This window comes from Sphaeramia orbicularis, chromosome 22 (genome assembly GCF_902148855.1).
Source record: "Sphaeramia orbicularis chromosome 22, fSphaOr1.1, whole genome shotgun sequence".
Classification (NCBI taxonomy): Eukaryota; Metazoa; Chordata; class Actinopteri; order Kurtiformes; family Apogonidae; genus Sphaeramia; species Sphaeramia orbicularis.
The window spans coordinates 38,062,807-38,084,420 of NC_043978.1; the positions used below are offsets into that span (position 1 = coordinate 38,062,807).

The 21,614-nt window shown below is 37.4% G+C and overlaps 2 protein-coding genes and 1 non-coding gene across 7 annotated transcripts in view; 2 read left to right on the forward strand and 1 right to left on the reverse strand.

Moving 5' to 3' along the window:
* The first annotated feature begins 662 nt into the window (after nt 1-662).
* On the forward strand, nt 663-6,629 carry LOC115413761 (protein tyrosine phosphatase type IVA 2-like). Of its 5 annotated transcripts, none has more exons than XM_030126820.1 (8): nt 663-794; nt 1,588-1,723; nt 1,823-1,948; nt 2,032-2,736; nt 2,814-2,906; nt 3,008-3,138; nt 4,386-4,460; nt 5,064-6,629. In XM_030126820.1, the coding sequence occupies exons 4-8, from the start codon at nt 2,641-2,643 to the stop codon at nt 5,173-5,175; spliced, it is 507 nt and encodes a 168-aa protein (XP_029982680.1). In that variant the 5' UTR covers nt 663-794; nt 1,588-1,723; nt 1,823-1,948; nt 2,032-2,640; the 3' UTR covers nt 5,176-6,629. The 5 variants fall into 5 exon arrangements, with proteins under 5 accessions (XP_029982680.1, XP_029982681.1, XP_029982682.1 ...); XM_030126821.1 differs by having other exon boundaries at nt 682-798; XM_030126822.1 differs by lacking the exon at nt 663-794 and adding an exon at nt 920-1,098.
* A 3,858-nt stretch (nt 6,630-10,487) lies between these two features.
* Nucleotides 10,488-21,614, forward strand: part of LOC115414191 (apoptosis-stimulating of p53 protein 1-like) — a 62,238-nt gene continuing 51,111 nt past the window's right edge. Inside the window, exon 1 of the mRNA XM_030127421.1 lies at nt 10,488-10,893. Within this exon, the coding sequence (XP_029983281.1) occupies nt 10,885-10,893 (9 nt within the window). The 5' untranslated portion in view covers nt 10,488-10,884. The remainder of the gene's footprint in view (nt 10,894-21,614) is intronic.
* trnas-gcu (transfer RNA serine (anticodon GCU)) lies at nt 18,392-18,473 on the reverse strand. The gene has a single exon. It is a non-coding gene; the product is annotated as a tRNA-Ser (tRNA).

The following is a 21,614-nucleotide window of genomic DNA, read 5'->3' on the forward strand; positions in this document are numbered from 1 at the left end:
TTCTCATTTTCTTTTTTCCTGTGAGGGTGTGCTCTGTGGAGATACACCAGGAAAAACATGCATTAATGGATAATAAAGCCAAACAATGAGAATAAGTGGGAAAATGTGAATAGTGTACCAAATTCCAAGCATTTCTTGCTGCTTGTCTTGTTTCTGTATTTGAAAAAAGTAGTTCAGTCTTTTTGCAGTCATCATGTGTAAACAAACAATAAACAATCAAAAAACACTCTGATTACTTGCCTAAGTTTAGTTGTTATGGGTGTAACTATGCAACAGTAGAGGGCAGCAATGACTTTAGCACAACTCATCCAGTGGTATTGGCTGAAATTAAGCCAAACCATAGGGCCAAACCCTCACAAATGACTACCATATGTTAAAAGCATGTCCATGGAAAGGCTGAGTGTAGCTTTTGTTTTTGTGCATTTATTCTGTCAAGAATGCATAGATTAGGGTGTATCATGCATACATGTATGGAACACAAACACTATGGCTTCTTTAAAGTTACAGATGAGCCAGTAAAGGACGATTTTTTTTTTTTTTTTTGCTTAATTAAGAAAAAGTGACAGCAACGGAGGACCTTGAAGGCATCATACCGATACCGGAAGTTTGTCTCTAATTTCAAATTAAAAGCATCATGATGCATTAAAACAGCTCTTTTATTCTCTGAACTTGTGACAGGAAGTTGTTTCTAATACTCATTACGGCTAACTCGACACTTCTGCTCAACATGTCTACCTTGCAGGCTCTTTTCTGTCACTAAAAGCGTCTGTATTTTTGGGAAACTCCTGCGTTTTGTAAGTAACCCTGTCAGTCATTTGTGTTTAACGTCGATGTTATAGCTGCTACTGTTTTGTTAGCATGCTAATGCTACGAGTGTTAACAAGGACAATGTAGCGGCTGACATTTGGCTGCTGTTGTAACCGGTTGATGCCTCAGCCGGACAGTATTAACATTAGCATTAACATGTATTCTGGTAACATGGATGTTGACCTGGTTTTTGTATGACCTGGACGGCGATGCTTCTCGTCACTAATACTAGAGGCGTTGATGTTTGAGCTCGTCTCCAAATGGTCTGGTAATATTTTGACGTCCTACCTAGTACGGGGTGGCTAATAGTATGTTGTATTTATGAAACCAGTTACCTGTCATGTTAAGCTAGCTAGCTGAATGTTAGAAAGTCTTCGAGGTCAACAGTCAGGTGGACATGTCGAGGAGAGGCATCAAAAGATTAACTAGCTAATGCCAAATGTTGTGCACTTAGCTTAACCTGAGTGTTAACGTTAACCCACTTAGGTGCACGCGCTATGTTCGACGTCAGATAGCGGTGATTATTGATTTCGTTAAGCTAGCTGGCTAACATTGCTTGATTCATATACATCTCTTCATAAAACTGACTTAATTGTTGTTACTTGTGTTGTACTGCTAATCTAAAATATAAGTCAATTTCTTGGTAGGACGCGTCAGACGTGTTGGGTACAGTTATAGGCTAGCATGTACTGGTCATGTTGGGAAGGACAGAGGATGTTCATATTTTTACATCAGCCTCTAGTGGGGGAGTGCATGTAACGTGTTTTCTTTTCGATGCAGGTTAGCAGCAAGCTAGCGGGCCGTTGTCAGCCAGGACCTAGAGAAGCAGCATCATCATCAATGGTGTGTCTACATCCCGGAGCCGTCACATTTGCCTGTGTACGCTCAATGAACCATCTCCTCAGCTCACATCACAGTGAGTACTTTGCCGCCAATCACGCCATCCTATGTTGAACTATGTTGGGCCGATCCACTGCTGCAAATCACGCTGGTTTACTGTCTGTCTCCCTTTCAGGCTGCACATGTATGGCGTTTGCGAGGCTTGGAGGGGAGTTTTGCCAAGCCCAGCACCTGCTGCTTATTGTGGACAAGTGAACAGGAGACACAAGCAAGGCGCAACCACTGCCATTCACACAGATCGGTGTGTTAAAGTCACTGGTGATATTGCAGAGGGATAAAAGTTGCAATGGAAAGCAATGAAATGTAATGTTTGTGTTTTTGCAGGTCCTTACTGCCATCCAGTTCAACACATATGAAGAAAAGCCAACCTTTGGTCTTTCACCTGTCCTGTGGAGTAGGGGAGGCTTTGATTTTTGTTCTGGGAGTCTCTGTTTCCTCTCTGCTCTTCTTTCCTCTTTTGCATTCCCCGTCTGCTCTGATTCATTCAAGTTTTCTCTGAATGGGCTAAGAGATCTGAAAGAAAAAAGGAAAGATCTGCTTTCTGTCTTCAGTTATCCCCCTTTGGACATTGGGTATCCTCTGTCCATTCATTTTTAACCCTAACGTGGTTACTAAGTTTTAAGCTTTTCTCCACGGCCAATTTTTGTTTCATTGCCAAGATAATTTCATTTTTTTCCATCATTTTTAAAGATAAAACTTTTTTTGTCATAGAATATTCCCTCTCTTGCTGAGAAGACCTACTTAAATGCAACATAGTGGAATTATTATATAGTGGGAGTCAGTGTTTTCTTACACCACGTTTTGTTAAAGCATTTTTCATTTTTTTAAGAAGGCCTAGGGCATCCACTTTGAGTCCTCAAGCTCCATTCTTTAAAGCACAGTACTTTTGCTGATTTTTCTTTTGTCTTTAAACAAATCTTTGTGGATCTTAAAATGAATCGACCGGCTCCAGTGGAGATTTCTTATGACTGTCTGAGATTTCTTATCACGCACAACCCCACCAATGCACAACTGGGAAAGTTCATAGAGGTAACACAATATTTAATTGTTGGATTTTTTTCTTGTCTTTATTGTGGAGTCTAAATTGTGCATGTTTCGATCTTTAGGATCTGAAGACATATGGTGTGAACACCCTGGTGAGAGTGTGTGCTGCTACTTATGACAAGACACCAGTGGAACAAGAAGGCATACAAGTTCTGGTACATGACACACAAACACACACACACACGTTTATGTGCTCCTACTACAGAAAGTTTCGAACAAATAGCTTTATAAAATTTAAAATAATCATTCCTCCTAGGATTGGCCATTTGATGATGGTTCGGCCCCCCCAGATCAGGTGGTTGATGATTGGTTGAATTTGCTGCAGGCCAAGTTTAGGGATGAGCCTGGCTGTTGTGTGGCTGTGCACTGTGTAGCCGGACTAGGACGGTGAGTATCCTCTTTACAGTGATCTAGCTCATTATATACTCATACCCTGAGCAGCTTAATTAACAAGCCCCCAAATCACATTTTCTTTTCAGATTAGGTTCTAATGCTATATAGGATACTATGTTGTCCCATCTGACCTAGTGGATGTACTCTGCTGAAATAATCCTGCCAGTGAACAACCATTTAAGCATTCTCCTCCATCCTGTTAACTGCATGTTACCTTTTCTGAAGTCCCCTTGCTTGATGAAACAACAGCAACAACTGTGCTGCAAATACACACTGCAAATGGCAAGTTTTGACATATACACACATTTTTTTTGCTGGATTTAGTTTATTTAATCCCATGGCTCGCGTCTCTTCATGCAGTTCTTCAACATTTTTTTTTTTGCAAAGGCTTTGTCATTGTCCAGAGCATTTCACCATTTAAAGAACTACAAACTGCCCATACAACTCAGGATGTCTTTTTTTCCAAAATAAAAAGGAAAATTATATGCATTTGTGCTGGACTCTCCATCAATGTAGTATCATTAGACTTATAAATAATACCTGTGCCTAAGTACTGTTTGAAAGTGGATGTTGCATATTCAGGCTATTGTTTTTGTGACCCCAAGATGGCTTTTAATGTTTTTTTAATTTAATTTTTTATTTGATTTCGTAATGGAGAATTTACATGTTTTACATTCACATGCACATATAAGATTTTACAATGTTGTTTTTCTGTATTTCTTTTCCGAAAAGAACAAAACAATCTATCTGTACATTTATTTTCCTATTTTTATCTCCACTGCCTTCCCTTCTTGTTATCCACCCCCCCCCCCCCCCTTTTTTTTTTAACAACAAAACAGTGATCAAAAATAATAATAATAAAAACAACAGTAATATAGTAGCTAAACAACAGTGGGTGTCACGTTTTGTTCCTTTTTAGTGTTCATAAAGTCCATCCATAGTTTCCAGCATTCCTCAAATTTGTCATTTTCTAGTCTCAGTGCAAATGTGAGTTTCTCCATCTGGGAAATTTCTTTAGAAGATTGGATAGAACTTGTTAATGTGGGTAATTTGCCAGTCGTCCATTTTCTAGTGATTACTTTCTTGCTGGCAACCAACGTAATATTCAACAGATATTTTTTTTTTTTTTTTTTTTACAAAATCGTTTTATACAGTCTGGTTGTTTGCCTAAGAGCATAGTCTCAAAATTTAAAGGAAACTTTGCCCCGACTTTTAGTGTGTATCTTCCTGTTCCTCCTCAGAGCTCCTGTGTTGGTGGCCCTGGCTTTAATTGAGTGTGGGATGGAATATGAAGATGCTGTGCATTTCATTAGACTGTGAGTACTAACCTCTCTGACACTAATCTCTACTTTTATTACACGGTACACAGCTGCCATGTGTTATGAGAAGAGATGGACTGATTGTAATTTACTGATTTACTCTGGAAGTCTGAACTGCTATTTCCAAGTATCTTTGTTGCTTCTCATTCATGGGAAATTGAATTGTACGTTCATAGTAACTACTACTAACTTATTTTCTCTAAAGCTGCCCTAGGTTAAAGGATCTTGTCCTTCAAACAAATCTGAAAATAAAGCGATCCGTGCTACTACTAGATTGTTTTTGTACATTTGCAGTGTCCCGTATTATCTGACATCTTACTGCTAAGTTCTCTAGCAGTAACAGATGAGTGATTATTTATGGTTCAGTATGGCAGCATCACAATACTATATGTGCATATGACTTGGACCTTTGCATGGTTGGAGTGTGTAAATCTGATTAGAATAGAATATATCTGTGACTGATTGGCCAGTAAACATTCATGGTCAATTAGGATGAAGATTGACTGATTGGAGTCATTGGCTGATCGATTGGTGCATATCTGGAGCTTTGCTGTCACCGTCCAGTATTATTTGAATATATGATCTTCTTTATGTTTTCAGGAAGCGTCGCGGTGCGTTCAATGCCAAGCAGCTGCTTTACCTGGAAAACTACAAGCCTAAACTGTGTTTGCGCTCCAAAGACGCGAACGGACAAAGCTGCTCGATACAGTAGGAATTGAAATCCCCCTCACGCTCACTGCAGCTTCTTTGAAGATTTTGAGCTTTTGGTTAAACATTAGATGTATTTATTTATTATTAATGATAAAAAAATATCAAAATTCATTCAGTACAGTTATTGCAGAAAGTTTAACGAAATGCTGACAACAGTCAGAGAAGGAGTTTACCTATCACATGACATCTGTTATGTTTTACACCAAAAATCAGCATAAAAAATTTAAGCTGTTCAAGATTCTTATTTATTCATTGATCTGTAACCTCATTTTATTTTTTAATTAATATGTAGCATAAAGTAACAAATACTTGGCACATGAAAAGGAAACTCAGCATCTCACTAAAGTCACTTTCACTGTGATATCACACTTGTTCTGGTGTAAAATGATTTAACATTTGTTTTTTCAACATCAGTAGCCAAGAATGGTATGTTTGTTCAAAGATGCAACACTAAAACAGGCCGATTGAATACATTGGTGGCTGCGTGTGCTTTCAGAGGCTTCGTAAATCTTCACAGCAACATAGCGCTTAAAGGCCGATTTAATTTCCTTCAGTCTGTCCTCACTCTGATCAAATCCGTGTCCTTGCAGCCAGAATTCGGCACAATAGATATTACTAATGAAGATAATAATGGTATGGCACATGCACCATTAAAACGTATTTAAACTATGTGTTACAAAGAAGGAAAAACAAAAAAAAGTTGTCAGTTTGACGCACATGTGAAATATGCTGTATTAAATGGTACTACATCTACCTACCTACTGTATGTCCCAAGCCAGAGTCATAGGCGTTCAGTGGCTGTAAATTTTTTGCACTGTCCTTCATATTATCATCGCGGCAAGAGGGCCAACATGTAAAATCAGGTGGTGAATGTATTTATGACGGATCATGTGAAGCGTCTGGTAGATTGTCCTGTTGACTAAAACAAAATAATTGGTACAACCTTTACCCCTAATGTTCCAAATATACACATTACCCAGTGTCGCTCAGCAAATTGCATGTATAACTGAGTGGTATACATCTTTTACTGCTGATTTTTAGGCATAGATTATACTGAGTGGTAATCTGCATAACAATACTATTGAATGATTGCAAATACAAGCATGGAATAATGACAGTAACAAGTGACAACGATAAATCTGGTGCACAACGGGACAGTCTCCTAAACTCTTCAGTGTTCTTATTCCAACAACCACAGAACAGGCTGCTGTATTGTCTATGTCCGGCTCTGTACCTACCTAGCTATCTGGTCAGCTGCTATGTTTGTAAGATGCTGTTGGTCTTTGTGATGTTGCGTTTTTATAGGTTTTCTTTTCTTTTTCCCTGTACCTTTTTTCTCTATTTATACTTGTTATTTATTTATTAATTCCACTGTGTTTCTTTGTGATATGTTTGTCCGCTGGGAAAAAAAGCTATTAGTGTCTTCTTGGACAAATAAAGTGTTTAGTACTGTAACTGCTGTTGTTCGTTTTCATTATCTGCAGCAATTCTTCTTTAAGATCATGTTAAATTTCATTTCAATGCTTACCTTGCCAGTATAAGACTTAAAGTGTTTTGGGGTCTTTGTAAACTAAAAGTCATATTAGGGTGGATAATAGCAAAACTAGATGTCTGTTCTCTGATCTACTGGCTGTATTTGGTCTCTAGTCGACCTTTTTGGCTTTTTAAAGCTTACCGGATGTTTATCTGCTCAAGCTTTTCCAACCTTTTGTACAGAGATTTGGTTTAAAATGAAAGCCCAAAATGTGAAAGGATTGTAAAATGTAGATAAAACCACCCTCCCACCCATGTGCTTTAGTTTTCCACTAATTTAGTAAAAAAAAAAAAAAAAAAGACTGAACCCAAACAGCACAGAGCCTTGAAAACTTGAGCAAAACCCTACGGAAGTCAATATTTTGAGTTTACAAACCAAGAAATGGCCATACTTTGTTATAATAAAGGCACGTTTTTTATATAACCACCATATACAGATTACTAGTGTCGTATTGATCAAAAACACCACTTAATATGAAAAAATAGGCCAGTAGGATCATTCAACATATTCCAGGAATCACGTTTTGCCTTGGCTGCATTAATATATTTCCGGATCGCAGTGGTTGGACTGCATGGAGGTCTGTGTGTGGAACGTGGTAGCTGCCTGGTGCGAGGCTGAACCGGACCTGACCTCGGTGAACTCGACGTGTGACAGAGAGAGATTGCCTTTGGCTGCGGTTCACCGTGTGAATGTGCGTGAGCCTGTCACAGTGGAATCGCAGCATCACATGGAGCCGACGGATGATTTATGGTTGATTGGTTTATTGACTGACCTGACTGCAGGCACGCAGCTAACCTTGAACAAAAGAGTCATAGTGTAGGAGTAGGATAAATGTACCAGAGCTGGGACTGAGACTAAAGTCTTAATGTGTCTCATGGTGAGACAGTACATCTTATGTTGTACATTTCCTACCATAAGACACAATACTTAAAAAAGTGTAGCAAAACCAGGCTTGAACAATATATTTTATGTTTATATGAAGCAAAAAGTGGACAAATGGTTTCCTCAAGTCAAACATTAACCCATAAAGACCCAGTGCTATTTTGTGTCAGTTCCCAAATCATTTTTTCTCTATTTGTACCTTTCTTAACTGATTTATCACCAACTATGTTTTATAATATTATCATCTGTGTTTTGCGTTTTTTGGTGTAAATCATGTACTTTCCTATATTTAATTCACAGATCATGTAGATGTCCATGGAAACTCAGGGTAAATTAAAAGTTAATTACATCAAAAAGAAATATGAAGAAAAAGTTTTTTTTTTGTTTTTTTTTCTAAATGAATGTAAAAACAAGTGTGTCCATCCACTGTCATTGATCCAAAACACATTTATCTAAGCTATCCCTGTTAGTTTACATTAACTAGTGGATGATTATTGTGTTGACATTATATACATTGGTGGAACTAAGTCAGAGGTCAGTCGGTTTAACCCTTAAAATACCTAAAACTACTACTATTGTGACTTCTAAATTAATTTTCCACTACATCTGGGCTTTCTTAAGTGATTTATCACTGTTTATTATAATATTATTGTCTGCATTTCACATTTTTCAGTGAAAATCAGATATTTTCATGTAGATGTTAAGAAAAGCTCAGAGTGAATTCAGAGGTTATTATATCAAAACAGAAAAATTAAGAACAAAATAGACTTTTTCAGCGATATATATAATTAATTGAATGTAAAACTGCATAGGTTTTACTGGTGAATCAATGTTGTAGAAGATGACGGTGTTTCCACGTTCACTACGGAGCTTCTGAATGTCCAAAAGACGACAGATGACAAACTATTTTACACCAATTATTTGCACGGATTGTTAGGATAAATGGATCAACAGGTATTAAACACTTTATATCTGTAGATGGTTTGTGTCACTGGTGGCTGTTTGGGTCTTTATGGGTTAAGGCAGTTGACTGAGAATATAATTAGACTTTCCACTGCTAACTATCTGCATACACTGTTATGTATTTGCATGCAAATGAGCTCATAATTTTCCAGCGGTCAGGACGGAGAGGTCAAGTTCAAAAGTCTCCATATTGATTAGTCATATTCAGCGTCTGTTGCTAACGTGGTCTGTAGAGGGTGCTGCTGTTCTGTCACATGATGCATTACAGTACATACAAGTAATGTGTACTTTAGTAGTTACTGTTAAAAGAACACTTACAGAACTTTTTCAGATGTTTTGTAGTGCATATGCTCATTTTATTTGTTTATTTTTTACATATAACACTAATAATAATAGACCTCCGTAGTGCTATGCAGTACAGTTTGCATGTCGAAGAACTCCACAGAGGTCAGCAGCTGTTAATTTAATGCCATGTCTTTTGTTTTTATTATTTCTTAAATGTGACTTTGAAATGAGCAATTACGATATTGAGGACACATATAGACACAGGCCTGCAGCGTCCTTGGCAGCAGAGGACAGCTCTGTGATAATCTGCTGAATTTATGACAGCTGAACATCTCTAAGCTTGCTGTAAGCTACACAACCCACTGTGTGTGCGCGTGTGTGTGTTTATGTGAGAGTGTGTTTACTGGAGTCCAAATTAGTGCAGGTTGGAGTGGTTCTGATGAAAGACAAGGAGATCAGGGTAAAAAAAATAACATGGAAGTGCAATAATAAAACAGAAATGCAATAAACTTCAGAATAATTTTACTCCCAATAAATAAGACTACTTCGGTTTACATAGAGCAAAGGTGTCAAACATACGGCCCGTGGACCAAAACTGACCCACCAAAGGTTCCAATATGGCAGGATGAATTTGTGTGTGTGAATATATTAATAGTCTAGGGTGTCAAACTTATTTTAGTTACAAATTCTAAAAATGTACAATATTATGCCCACTACTCTCAGTAATGCACATGTATAAATTACAAGTTGAGGCATAATATTGTTAAAATTGCACTTTTATGCATTTTTAAAAATATACATTATGCAAGTTTTTACAGAAATGTCAGGTTTTTTAGGTTATTCACATTTTTTTGTGAATGGATAGTTCATAAATGTAAATACTTTCATAATTTTATTTAACTTTCGCACTAGAACAAAGAGAAAAATTGGAGTTGTCACTAATTATAGGCTATTATGCTAATATTTCTGACCCGTCTGAGATCATTATTGGGTTCTACAGTCGCGGAAAAAAAAAAATTACACCATCGAAAGTCATTAAAAACAATAGTACTTGTATTAACTCTAGTGATTTTGGTTATTATCAAGAAAACCATGGAAAATGGCTCGATATCATTTCTTAGATTAAACTCTTATGAGCTATTTTTGTTGTTATCACTATCTTTGTCCAAACAAATGTACCTTTGTTTAGACCAGGCATTATAAATGAAGAAGAAATTGAAGAAAACAAGGGTAATCATTTTATTATTATTATTATTATTATTATTATTATTATTATTATTATTATTTATTTTGTGTGTGACCCCTGAACTAAAAATTAATGCATGAAAAGTTTATTTTATTTTATTTTATTTTATTTTATTTATTTTTTAGGTAAAGCCTATAGGGGGCGCCCTTACACCAAAATGCAAAATGTCTGCAAACACTGATTTTGTAGAAAGTAGTTGAGATTATTCTCCAGGCTGTTTGCAATATATTTATTTATTTATTTATTTATTTTACCAAGCCTGTAGGCTATTTACCGTGAGGAGGAAGAGGAGGAGGAAGAGGAGGAGACCTGAGGCCGATGAAGGAGGAGGGAGGGATGGAGGGGGTAGAACCGGGACGATGACCCAGTTCACCCTGCAGACTAACCCGTAGGACCGGCGGGTGATGAGCAAAAGAGGAAAACAGTGAGTTTCTGATAATAAAAATAGAGCAGCTGTTTCCAGCGGCTCCACATTTTCTCTGCGGCTCTAAAAAGCGTGCAATGGTAGAGAGACCTTAAGAGAGAGTGTGACAGGGAAAGAGAGAGAGAGAGAGGAAGGAAGAGGGAGGGATTGAAAGAGGAAAGTGGAGAGACCAGCAGGAGTTTGGCTTTTCTAAGCATCTGGATCGACAGAGAGAAAGAGGAGGAAAAACCTGGATGTATGTATGGACTTTAAACTAAACTAAAAAACAGAGGAACATACCAGGAAAGTGACTGAAATAAGAGGGGGGAAAAAAAGGAGGTGGAGTGGAGGAGAAAGTTTTCTGGTTTTAACGGGATCATTGGACTGAGCAGCAGGAATGTTACCGGTGAGTTTTCATTGATTTAAGATGTGTTTCCTGTGTGGTCATAAGAAGTAGAAGTACTCATAGGTATGTGTGTGGTCACTGTGATGGAACATATGAACAGTTAGACGTCACTGTCTGCTGATAATTAGAAAAAAAAAACATTAAAATAGTTCATTAGATATTTGATGTGATCAGCAGATGGAAGAGACAGGATCAAAGTAATGCAAAAACAACATACAAGAGAATGAGGACATTTGTTTGTGTGTAGAAAGTAAATATTAAAGATTAACTCTCAATACAGTGATCCAGTTTTTTTTTTTTTTTTTTCCTTCTACTTGCCAGGAATAACGGGTATAAAGACCGGAAGTTGCTCCCACACACCGACAAGTCTTAAAAGTTGTGTCATTATACTTAATTCTTTAATATTACAAATAAATGAGGTGTAGCTCCAACATTGGAAGAGGGGAAAAAAAGGCAGTAAATACCCTATAAATATATATTAGTCTGGAATCTGCAAATTATACCTGGTTTTGATCCAGATGTTTTAAACAGGTTCTAAACTTGTGGGAAAACCTTTAGTAACTGAACACTGTTGGATTAATGTAGTTTTCAGACACATTCCTCCTTTTATTCCTGTTTATACACATCAGTAATCAAGTCTGACCAGGTACAATGACTATTACACTTTATCTATTAAGAATAAATCACACTGTCACAATCATTTCATGAGAAGAGTTAAAAATATTTTATTCCAACTTCATGGGTAACAGTGTATTTTATACTTAAAGTGTGTCTTAGTGTTTGTATGTTAGTAGTTTAAACCTTGTTTCCTGTTTGGGATTTCTCAGTAATCACAGCATCACATTTATCCATGAGACTTTTACTTTACACTTGGCTTTTTTGAGAAATTTTAATTTTGTTGCTGATTATTGTGAAGTGAAATGTTGTCATACTTTGATTCAGATTTTTTTTTTTTTTTCAGTTATTTTTTATTGATTTTTTATTTTTTTTGCAGCAGTAGTGTAGAAAAAATGTTTGAACAATAGGAATTGTTTTTATACAGAACAGAACATACACAAAAATCATAAACAAGCCACCTATCCTCATGGACAAATGTAACAGAGTTTGTGAGACGCAAACTTACACTTAACCCATAAGGACCCAGTGTGACTTTTGTGGCAGTTCTAAAATATTTTTTTCTCTCCATATAACTTTTTTTTTTTTTTTTTTTTTACAGTGATTTATCACCATTTATTTATAACATAACCCTCTGTGTTTTGTGTTTTTTCAATTAAAGTCATATATTTTCCTAATTTTAATTTACCGATCATGTAGCTAGATGTTCAGAGAAGTTCAGATTAAAGTTGATGGTTATTATATCAAAAACGGAGAAAACTGTTGAAAAAGTGACTTTTTCAGTAAAATATTCCATTAACTGAACATAAACTCAATGTGTCCATCCACTGTCATTGATCCAACTCCATGGGTTTTACTGGTGAATCAGTGTTGTAGAAGATGACGGTGTTTCCACGTTCACTACGGAGCCTCTGAACGTCTAAATGGGTCATATCCGATGACCATGAAAAGATGAGAAACTGCATTTACACCAATTATTTACATGTATTGATAGGATTAATGGATCACCAGTTTAGATTAGTTGATGGTTTAGGTCGACAGTGGATGTTTGGGTGTTTATGGGTTAAACATAAGTACAAAATATCACTGAGAAAAAAAGGAAAAGATTCAGATTTATGGAGGTATATTCCTAGGTCCTTCTCAATAAATGAATCACTGCGCTAGTGTTCAGGCTAAATACTGAATTAGAGGTGGACTGATATGATAATGATAGCCTGCAGTAGTTGATTAAGTGGAAGATATCAGTAAGTTTTTTACTTCACGAGAAAGTGGATCGAAACATCCAAGTCAAACTAAAGAATTTCTCAATCTGTATCAGTGAAATAACAGTTAAAACATTTAATAATAATAATGAATTATAAGTCCATATAACACAAGCCTACAACATACACACAGCATACATGATAAAAAGGAGATACACAATTTGTGCACATTATAAGATATACAGAGTATTACACCAATGCTGTCTCAGTCTAGAAGTGAATCGATAGCAGCTTTTCAGGGGGCTAACTAGGGTTTCTATTATGTGGTTCTCTGATTTATCCAGGCGACACATAAAACTATACATCAGTTGTCTTAATAGTGCCTTAATCAATAAACACTGGTGTATAGGTAAAATGTCTACATAATAAAACTAGTGAAACTGTACCAAGTTTCAATCACTAATAAAGAAAAGAAAAGTCAAAATTTGATGGTTGGCTGCAGTTTCCAAGATACAGTCTTGGGTCAAAATGTGAAATTGTGAAAATTAATTAGAGAATGTTTGTCTCAGAGCTACAGATCTACTGTCTGTACATTAGAATACATTCAGTTTACAGCTTCTTTCTAGTGGAAGATTTATAAATGTATTGTGTAAATGTACATAAACCAATGTATATGTGGAATAAAACTCTATCATATACAGTGACAGCATCAGCTAACCAACACTTTTGTCATATATTTGGTCATTGAAGTATAATAATAATAATAATAATAATAATAATAATAATAATAATAATAATAATAATAATAATAATAATAATATAAAAAAATAATAACTTTATTTATATTGCACCTTTAAAAACTGAGTTTACCAAGTGCTTTGACAGACAAAGCAGAAGGGCACCACAGCAGAATACAAGATGCAAACAAAGACACTAAAACATAGAAAACACAATAAAATAAATATGTACAGCAAACGCGAAAACATGACACTGAATAAATTTGAGTGTATCAAAGTAGAGAGGGCTGAAATAACCTAACATGATGCTGTCAAATCAATGCAAAAATGAAGGAATGAATTAAAACATCATGTATGTAAGACTCAGCCCATTTAATCTCTGAGGTAGATCATTTCTAATTAAAAACATTGTAGACAAGTCAAATGTAAAATTAGCAGTAGTCAAAGTAACTGAAAATATATATTATCCTAGGTGTGATTTTAACATTTTTAACTCTTATTTTGTCTCAAATCCGTCATTCCAATTCAGAAAACTAATATTATAATGAGAAATAGTTTGGCCAAAATGGATTAATCGGTCTGTCTCTTTTCTAAATCTGATTGAAAATGATATTTGCTTGGTTTATATACAATTCTGGAATAGTTTAAATAAACCTGAGAGACTTTTAGAAAGTTAGGAAAACAGTCAAAAGTTGGCAGACACTAGAAAACACCACTAACTTGCCTACAGTGTGTGAAGTTATGTCTAACCCTCAGCGTCAGAAATGAGTGAACCATTAGTATTCCTGTTTCTATCCTGTCCTTCCTCTGAGTCTTTCACACACACAAACTGAAAACACTACACCTCTTTGTGGCGGGGCTGGGTTGCTGTCAGATCCGGACAATACACTGAAGATATAGAGATGTGTTTACTGCAAAGAGGGAGGGAGAGTGCTTCTACCGTGACCTCTGACCCCACTGTGAATATCCCTCCCAGTTCAGGCATTTAATTGAGCCAAAGTGTAGAGTTTTAGCTTCTACTGTTGTATTCTCAGCTTCATTGTCTAAATATTGACTTCTGCAGATTCTACCAATATGTCTACCGTTGCGTGATGACCGCTTGTACTTTCCTTCGTTGCTCTTCTCACACCTTCGCCCTCACTTCTGCAGAAAGGGCACGGCTCGCAAGATTGATATGGCAAATGCAAAACAGAGCATGATATCATCTGGCAAGTTCTTTTGAAATGCTGAGCAGCCAACACATATTTCCCTTGGCAGAAACCTGGCAATACTGCTGCCACAACCTCCAATTCCCACAAGCACAAAATGTTTCCAATTGTTTTTTTTTTGTTCGCTCAGTTGCTTTGTTGCTCATTGAGAGTACTGCGGCGTTTCAGGAAGGAGTTGTTGGACTGATATTTGGTGGAAAAACAATCAAAAAGCCGGTGTTTCACAGTAACGGCGCACACGAACGAGGCTTGGAGGGATACTGTCTTTGTCAATGGGCTGGAAGCTCATGTTTCACAGGTCACATGCAGTTCCTATAGAGACATAACTGACTGATTTGTGTGTGTGAGAGTGTGTGTTTGGGTGTAGGCAGAGGGAGCTGGGGTGTCTGGAACGCAAATCACCTTCAGCTGTCACTGTGTTCCACTGCTGCTCTGACTTTTACACACACACACACACACACACACACACACACACACACACATACACATGCACACATATATACACTGCTCAAGATCTGCCAACAGAGAAGCTGATCTGACCGTCAAACTTATTTCTTTCTATGTTTGCCTGGTTTTTATTTGTGCTGTTCATGCATGATCTTCAAACTCAACATGATTTTGGATATTTGATGGAAGATCCGCTGCACTGTTAATGTCATCCAGTCTGTTTCCAATGAGTGCTACTTGTCTGACTTCATATTTAAGCTTGTAAAGTTTCCCAGTTTATTAGCAGGTGTGGCTCCAGGCAGCCTCATTCAAAGGATGGCGTGGCAGAGCTATTTTCTCCTCAGTGAGTGTGCAATGCTTTCCTAATTTTGGTTGCTGCGTCTATTAAATCGGTGCGTCACATTAAAATCTCAGCTGTTTGTTCTGCAGTGTAACTTACGGAGCTGCAGATGTACGTACAAAAACATTTCAGATCTCTGTCTGTTTTTAAATCCCTTCTTAAAACCCATCTTTTCTCCTTGGCTTTTGATACCATGAGAGGTGTTTGAATGTGTTGTTTTTTCATATTCTGTTGTTTTATTTGGTATTAGTTTATTGTTCGTATTGTTTTTAATTGTACAGGTTTTTATGTCTTTTTAATCTATTCTTGTATTTTATTCTTTTGTCTTGTTTTTTTTTATTTATTCTTCTGTGCAGCACTTTGGTCCACTTTGGTTGTTTTTAAAGTGCTTTACACATGAGATTGGATTGGATAAAAACATTTTTGCAATGATGCAGGATGTTTTTACAGTTTAACAACGTAGATTATTATTCATAAATCTGATATAAGTGCAGTGAATAGTAAAAATTAAAAGTATGAGGAGACCAAAATCTAATTCAAATGAACAAAACAAACATCTTTTCTCTATTATATGTTTGGTAAAATTCAATTCAATCAACTGTACAGTACTGTACAAACGTCTTATTCAGGAAATATGTGTACGGCCTTAAACAAAAAGCACAAAAAACTGAACTAAATGGGTTTTAAAGATTAAAATCACTGTTTAGTGTGACCTCTGACCCCATGACAAGAAGCAGCACAAACAGTTCGAAACATCTGAGATTTTTCATCATTATAGTTTAATTGTTTTAAATATTCTACCTATAGATTTCTGAAATATTTATCCATGTTCTGACCATAAATAATCATCGTAAAACGCAAGTAAACATCTGGTTTCCTCTGGTGTCACTTAAGAAGAAGAATTTGCCGTTAAACGCAAAAGAAATACTGATCTGACATTGATCATGATAATTATTGAGAACAACTGACATGAACATTTATATCATGATAATATTTCTTGTCAACGGGAATTGGAAGTCCTATAAAATGTAGGTGTGACGTGTCCCAATATCTTTTGTCGATGTAGTGTATCTTTTATGGGCCCATATTGATTTGGGTTCTAATTTCCTCCACACTCATTTATCCTCCTGTGATTCATCATTAAGTACTGACAAGACCACTGTTTGAAATGTCATAGTAATGAACTCTATGCACAGCCCCACTACTTCCTGAACTTCAGGTGGGTCCTTTGTTTCCTGTCTTTGATTATTGGACACACTGATTAATCCAGGTGTGTCTAATTAATCAGTAGTCGCAACAAGAAATAGCAGGCACACCTGGATTAATCAGTGTGTCCAATAATCAAAGACAGGAAACAAAGGACCCACCTGAAGTTCAGGAAGTAGTGGGGCTGTGCATAGAGTCCATTAAAGTTCAGTTATATGGGCTTTCATCAGCTGTTCTTCAATCATCTTTCTCAATATGACATTAAAGGAGTGATAGTTTGCTTTTTTTAAATGGAATTATGCATTTTAAAACATTTCCCTGTGGTCTATGTAAACTGTAAATGCTATGCTTGGGTCTGAATTCTTCATTAATTGAACTCCACAGGTCCATCTTCAACAATATCTCTGAGTAATGACACCAGAAAAGTTATTTTGAGCGCTGTTCCTTTAAATGCAAATGAGCCACTTCACGCCCCGCCCCCTCCAGGTTGTTCACTGTGCTGCTCTTTCCCATTCAGCCACTTGTGTTCATTAATACAACCAACAATGGAACATTTTAGGACATCGGCTCGAAGTTTGGACATATATTCAGTATGGACTACAACCGCTGCTGCTGATAAACAGTTATGCCATACTTGGAGGAATGTTCGACAGAAGTCTTGACCTTATATGTGCAAATGTCGTGACGTAACTAGTTATAGACGTAACAAATTAAACATGAATTAAAACGGGCTGTAGAAATCCACTTGATTTTTCCCGGAATGAATATAAAGATAGCTTTGCAGCACCTGGAGGGTTCAAATTCAAAGGTTTTGAACTGTTAGGGTCCAAATACACAAATAAATGAACCAAAGACTAATAAAAGTGGGTTTAGCTAAATCGGACCCCTTTAAGCTCAGTAAGAATACAAAGCGTTAGCCTCATTACATTATTGCCTTCGTCGTATTTTTAGCCAAATTGTGATTTTGTCTTTACTTTACTCCAACACATGCATACATGAATTAATTTAAGGAACTGCAGCTAATGAGTCAGGACACTGGATTAGAGGTGGGTACAGGGAACACACCACGGCTGAACAGGACTAAACTCTCATGAGGACGCCTCACCTTGAATGGTTGGTAGAGCAGGTATAAACACACTGCACACCCTGATCCCAAAAAGGTCTGTCATCATTCAATATGACACGCAGCAAAGCAAAACCAGTCTTAACTACATTACTCTGTGTCTGTTACATAATACACGTTCGCTAAAATGACAGTTACACCACAGCCATCACTAATACTACATTTGGTTATATAGCCCACACACACATCCCAGAAACAGAAGGATCAAAGTGTCCGAGGAAAATCACATATTAGAAGTATGACTTGGAAATAAAGCATTATGCTTGGTAAGTACCAAATATGTTCTCATGGCCCCAGAATAAGTACAGCGGTAAAATATTGAAGCACATTTACAGCCATGGAAAATATTACCATTTGACTATGAAGAGTCTTTATTTTTTAACAAATCTAGAGTTAAGTGCCTTGCTCAAGGGCACATCAGTCAACACTTTCTCTGCCAGTCTAGGAATCAAGCTGGCATCCCTTCAGTCACAAGCTGCTCCTCCATCTTTCTAGCCATGGCTGACCCCTGATAGTTAAGCCATACATATTACAGTAAATAATCAAAGTTGACATTTCAGTCATATTGAAATATCAATGTCCAGTGTGTAAGATTTCAGATTGACCCCTTACAGAGTACCCGACGAGGATGGGATTCGAACCCATGTGTGCACAGCACAATGGATTAGCAGGCCATCACCTTAACGGCTCTGCCACCTCGTCTGACAATGACCATTGATTCCAAAATAATTAATGTAGATAAGGTCCAGTCAGTGTGTAACTTTTGGGGGTGTATGAGGATCTGTTTGGAGAAACGGAGTTTAGTATTCAGAACTTTGCTGTCATTACTGTTAAATCATCGTACCATATCGTTTTCATCCGCTTATCTGGGTCCTGGTTGTGGGGGTAGCAGCCTCAGCAGAGAAGCCCAGACAACCGTCTCTCCAGCCACTTCCACCAGATCTTCCAGGGGAATCCCGAGGCATTTCCAGGTCAGCCCAGAGATATAATCCCTCCAGTGTATCCTGGGTCAGCCCCAAGGTCTCCTCCTGGACGGACATGCCCAAAACACCTCCCCATGGAGGCGTCCAGGAGGCATCCTCACTAGATGCCTGAACCACCTCAAACAGCTCCTCTCGACGCGGAGGAGCAGTGGCTCTACTCTGAGTCCCTCCCAGATGTCCGAGCTCCTCAGCCTATCTCTAAGGCTGAGCACGTCCACCCTGCATAGGAAACTCATTTCGGCCGCTTGTACTCCCAGCCTCGTTCTTGCGGTCATTACCCAGAGCTCATGACCATAAGTGAGGGTCGGAACGTAGATTGACCAGTAAATTGAGAGCATCGCCTTTCGGCGTAGCTCCGGCTTTACCACAATGGACCGGTTTATCGTCCGCATCACTGCAGGACGTCTACATCACTGCACTGTTAAACCACATGAAAATCAAAACTGTAGAATAACAGCAGAAGCTCTGGGACCTTATTGTACCTCCGTTTTTCTACAACAGCTCAGAACAGACGTCCTCTTAGCATCCAGTGTTAAGTTGCATTACCATCTCCTACTATGTTTTTAGTGTTGACCATAGTTATTGTTCGCTTACATTAAAAGTAGGGCTGTCAAAATTAATGTATTAACACAAATTAATCCATCATCATGATTAATCTGATTAAAAATGTTATTATATTTATTTATAATACCAATACAGAAGAAACTGAGGAAAAAGTTACTGTTTTCTGCAACGATATCGGTAACTGAAGATAAAATACCTGGCTCCATCCGTTGTCATTGATCCAACTGGTGAATTGGTGTTGTAGAAGATGACAGTGTTTCCACGTTCACTACGGAGCCTCTGAACGTCCAAATGGGTCATATCTGAGGACCAAGAAAAGATGAAAAACTGCATTTTACACCACTTATTTACATGTATTGATAAGATTAGTGGATCAACAGTTTAGATCAGTAGATGCTTTTGGTCGATGGTGGATGTTTGGGTCTTTATGAGTTAAGGGATAACTTAACAACATGTTGAACTTTACTTTGAGTATAAGTATTGTAGCACAAACCTCTACACATTCAAAGACTGAATGATTAGTTCTCCTTTGGAACACACTGTATACATTTGTCCTTTCACTAAACAGCTGGTGACAGCTGAAGATGTTCAGCGCACACACCCCAGCTCCCTTAGTCCTACAAAGTGAGAATACAAAGTTGGGAGTAAATTAGAAAACCAACTTTTTCCTTCAAATTATCGGTGCAGACTTCCCCGTTTGAAGTTGTGTGAGTGTGAATCTCTGTTATGTGGCTACATTGTTAGCAGTAGTGGGTGGATGTGCAGTACTCTCCCTTTGAAGAACTTGGAAGAACATTTTGTTTATAGACACACCAGTCCTTGCGGAAACCTACACAAACTCTTACAAGGCGGTATGTCCTTCTTCCCTCTGAATGCCCTTCTTATAAATACAGCGGTCATGCCATTTACAATATAAACACACTGAAAAAGAAAGTGTCTTTTTGTCTCTGTTGGGCACGTAATTCGCTGTCACGGTGTCTTTTACTGCAGTTTTGTTCAGTGTCTCCAAGAGCAGCAGCTGCAAAGAACTGCGGAGCATAAATATCAGTCAGACCCACATGGCAAGTAATCTGTGACTGCAGATTTATTATCTAGTGTGAGCGGGAGCTACAAGCAAGTTCAGAGTGAGGGGAAAAGGACAAGATGGTAAAACAGAAAAAAAAGAAGTGAGCTGTTGAATTTATTCACTGAAGCATTAGCATCTCTGGGAAATATTAGTGCAATAACAATAGGCAGTAGCTCATAGTTTCATGTCTCCTGTCCTGAATGCTCATTTTCTGTCCATTCCCGTTGTTGTTTTGAGCACATGCACCAAACATGTGACCTTGTGTGTGACAGAGAGAGAGAGAGAGAGAGAGAGAGAGAGAGAGAGAGAGAGAGAGAGAGAGAGAGAGAGATAGCTCCTCTGCCAGTGTACCTTGTGTGTCCTTTGTGTGTGTGTGTGTGTGTGTGTAGCTGTCCGGTCATGCTGCAGAGCGTATCAGTGTGGCTCCTGTAATCTCTCCCCTCTAGCATTTCCTCTGCTGCTTCTGGACAGCTTCACTCCACACCACCATTTATCCAACACAGCCACATCTATGTTTAGTGAATATTCATCCTGATACACATGTTTAACCCACAAAGACCCAGTGTTATTTCTGTGGCAGCTCTTAAATCAATTTTCCTCTCTATTTAACCTTTCTTAAGTGATTTATCACAATTTGTTATAGTATTATCTTCTGTAATTTTGCTTTTTCTTCCCTGTGAAAATCAGTTATTTTCCTATATTAACCCATAAAGACCCACTGCTACTTTGGTGTCACTTCCCAAAGGAATTTTTCTCTCTATTTAACCTTTGTTAAGTGATTTATCATCATTTATTACAATATTCTCCTCTGTATTTAGAATCTTTTCTAGTAAAAATTTTATATTTTGCTATATTTAATGTACTGATTATGAAGTTGTTCATAAAAATTCAAATTAAAGTTGAGGATTATTATATCAGAACCAGAGAACACTGAAGAAAAAGTGACTTTTTCAGCAAAATATATTATTAACTGAACATAAATCCAGTGTGTCCATCCACTGTCATTGATCCAACTCTGTGGGTTTTACTGGTGAATCAATGTTGTAGAAGATGACGGTGTTTCCACATTCACTACAGAGCTCCTGAAAGTCCAAATGAGTCATATCTGATGACCATGAAAAGATGAAAAACTGCATTTTACACTAATTATTTACATGTATTGATAGGATTAGTGGATCAACAGGTATTAAATAGTTTAGATCATTAGATGGTTTTTGGTCGACAGTGGAT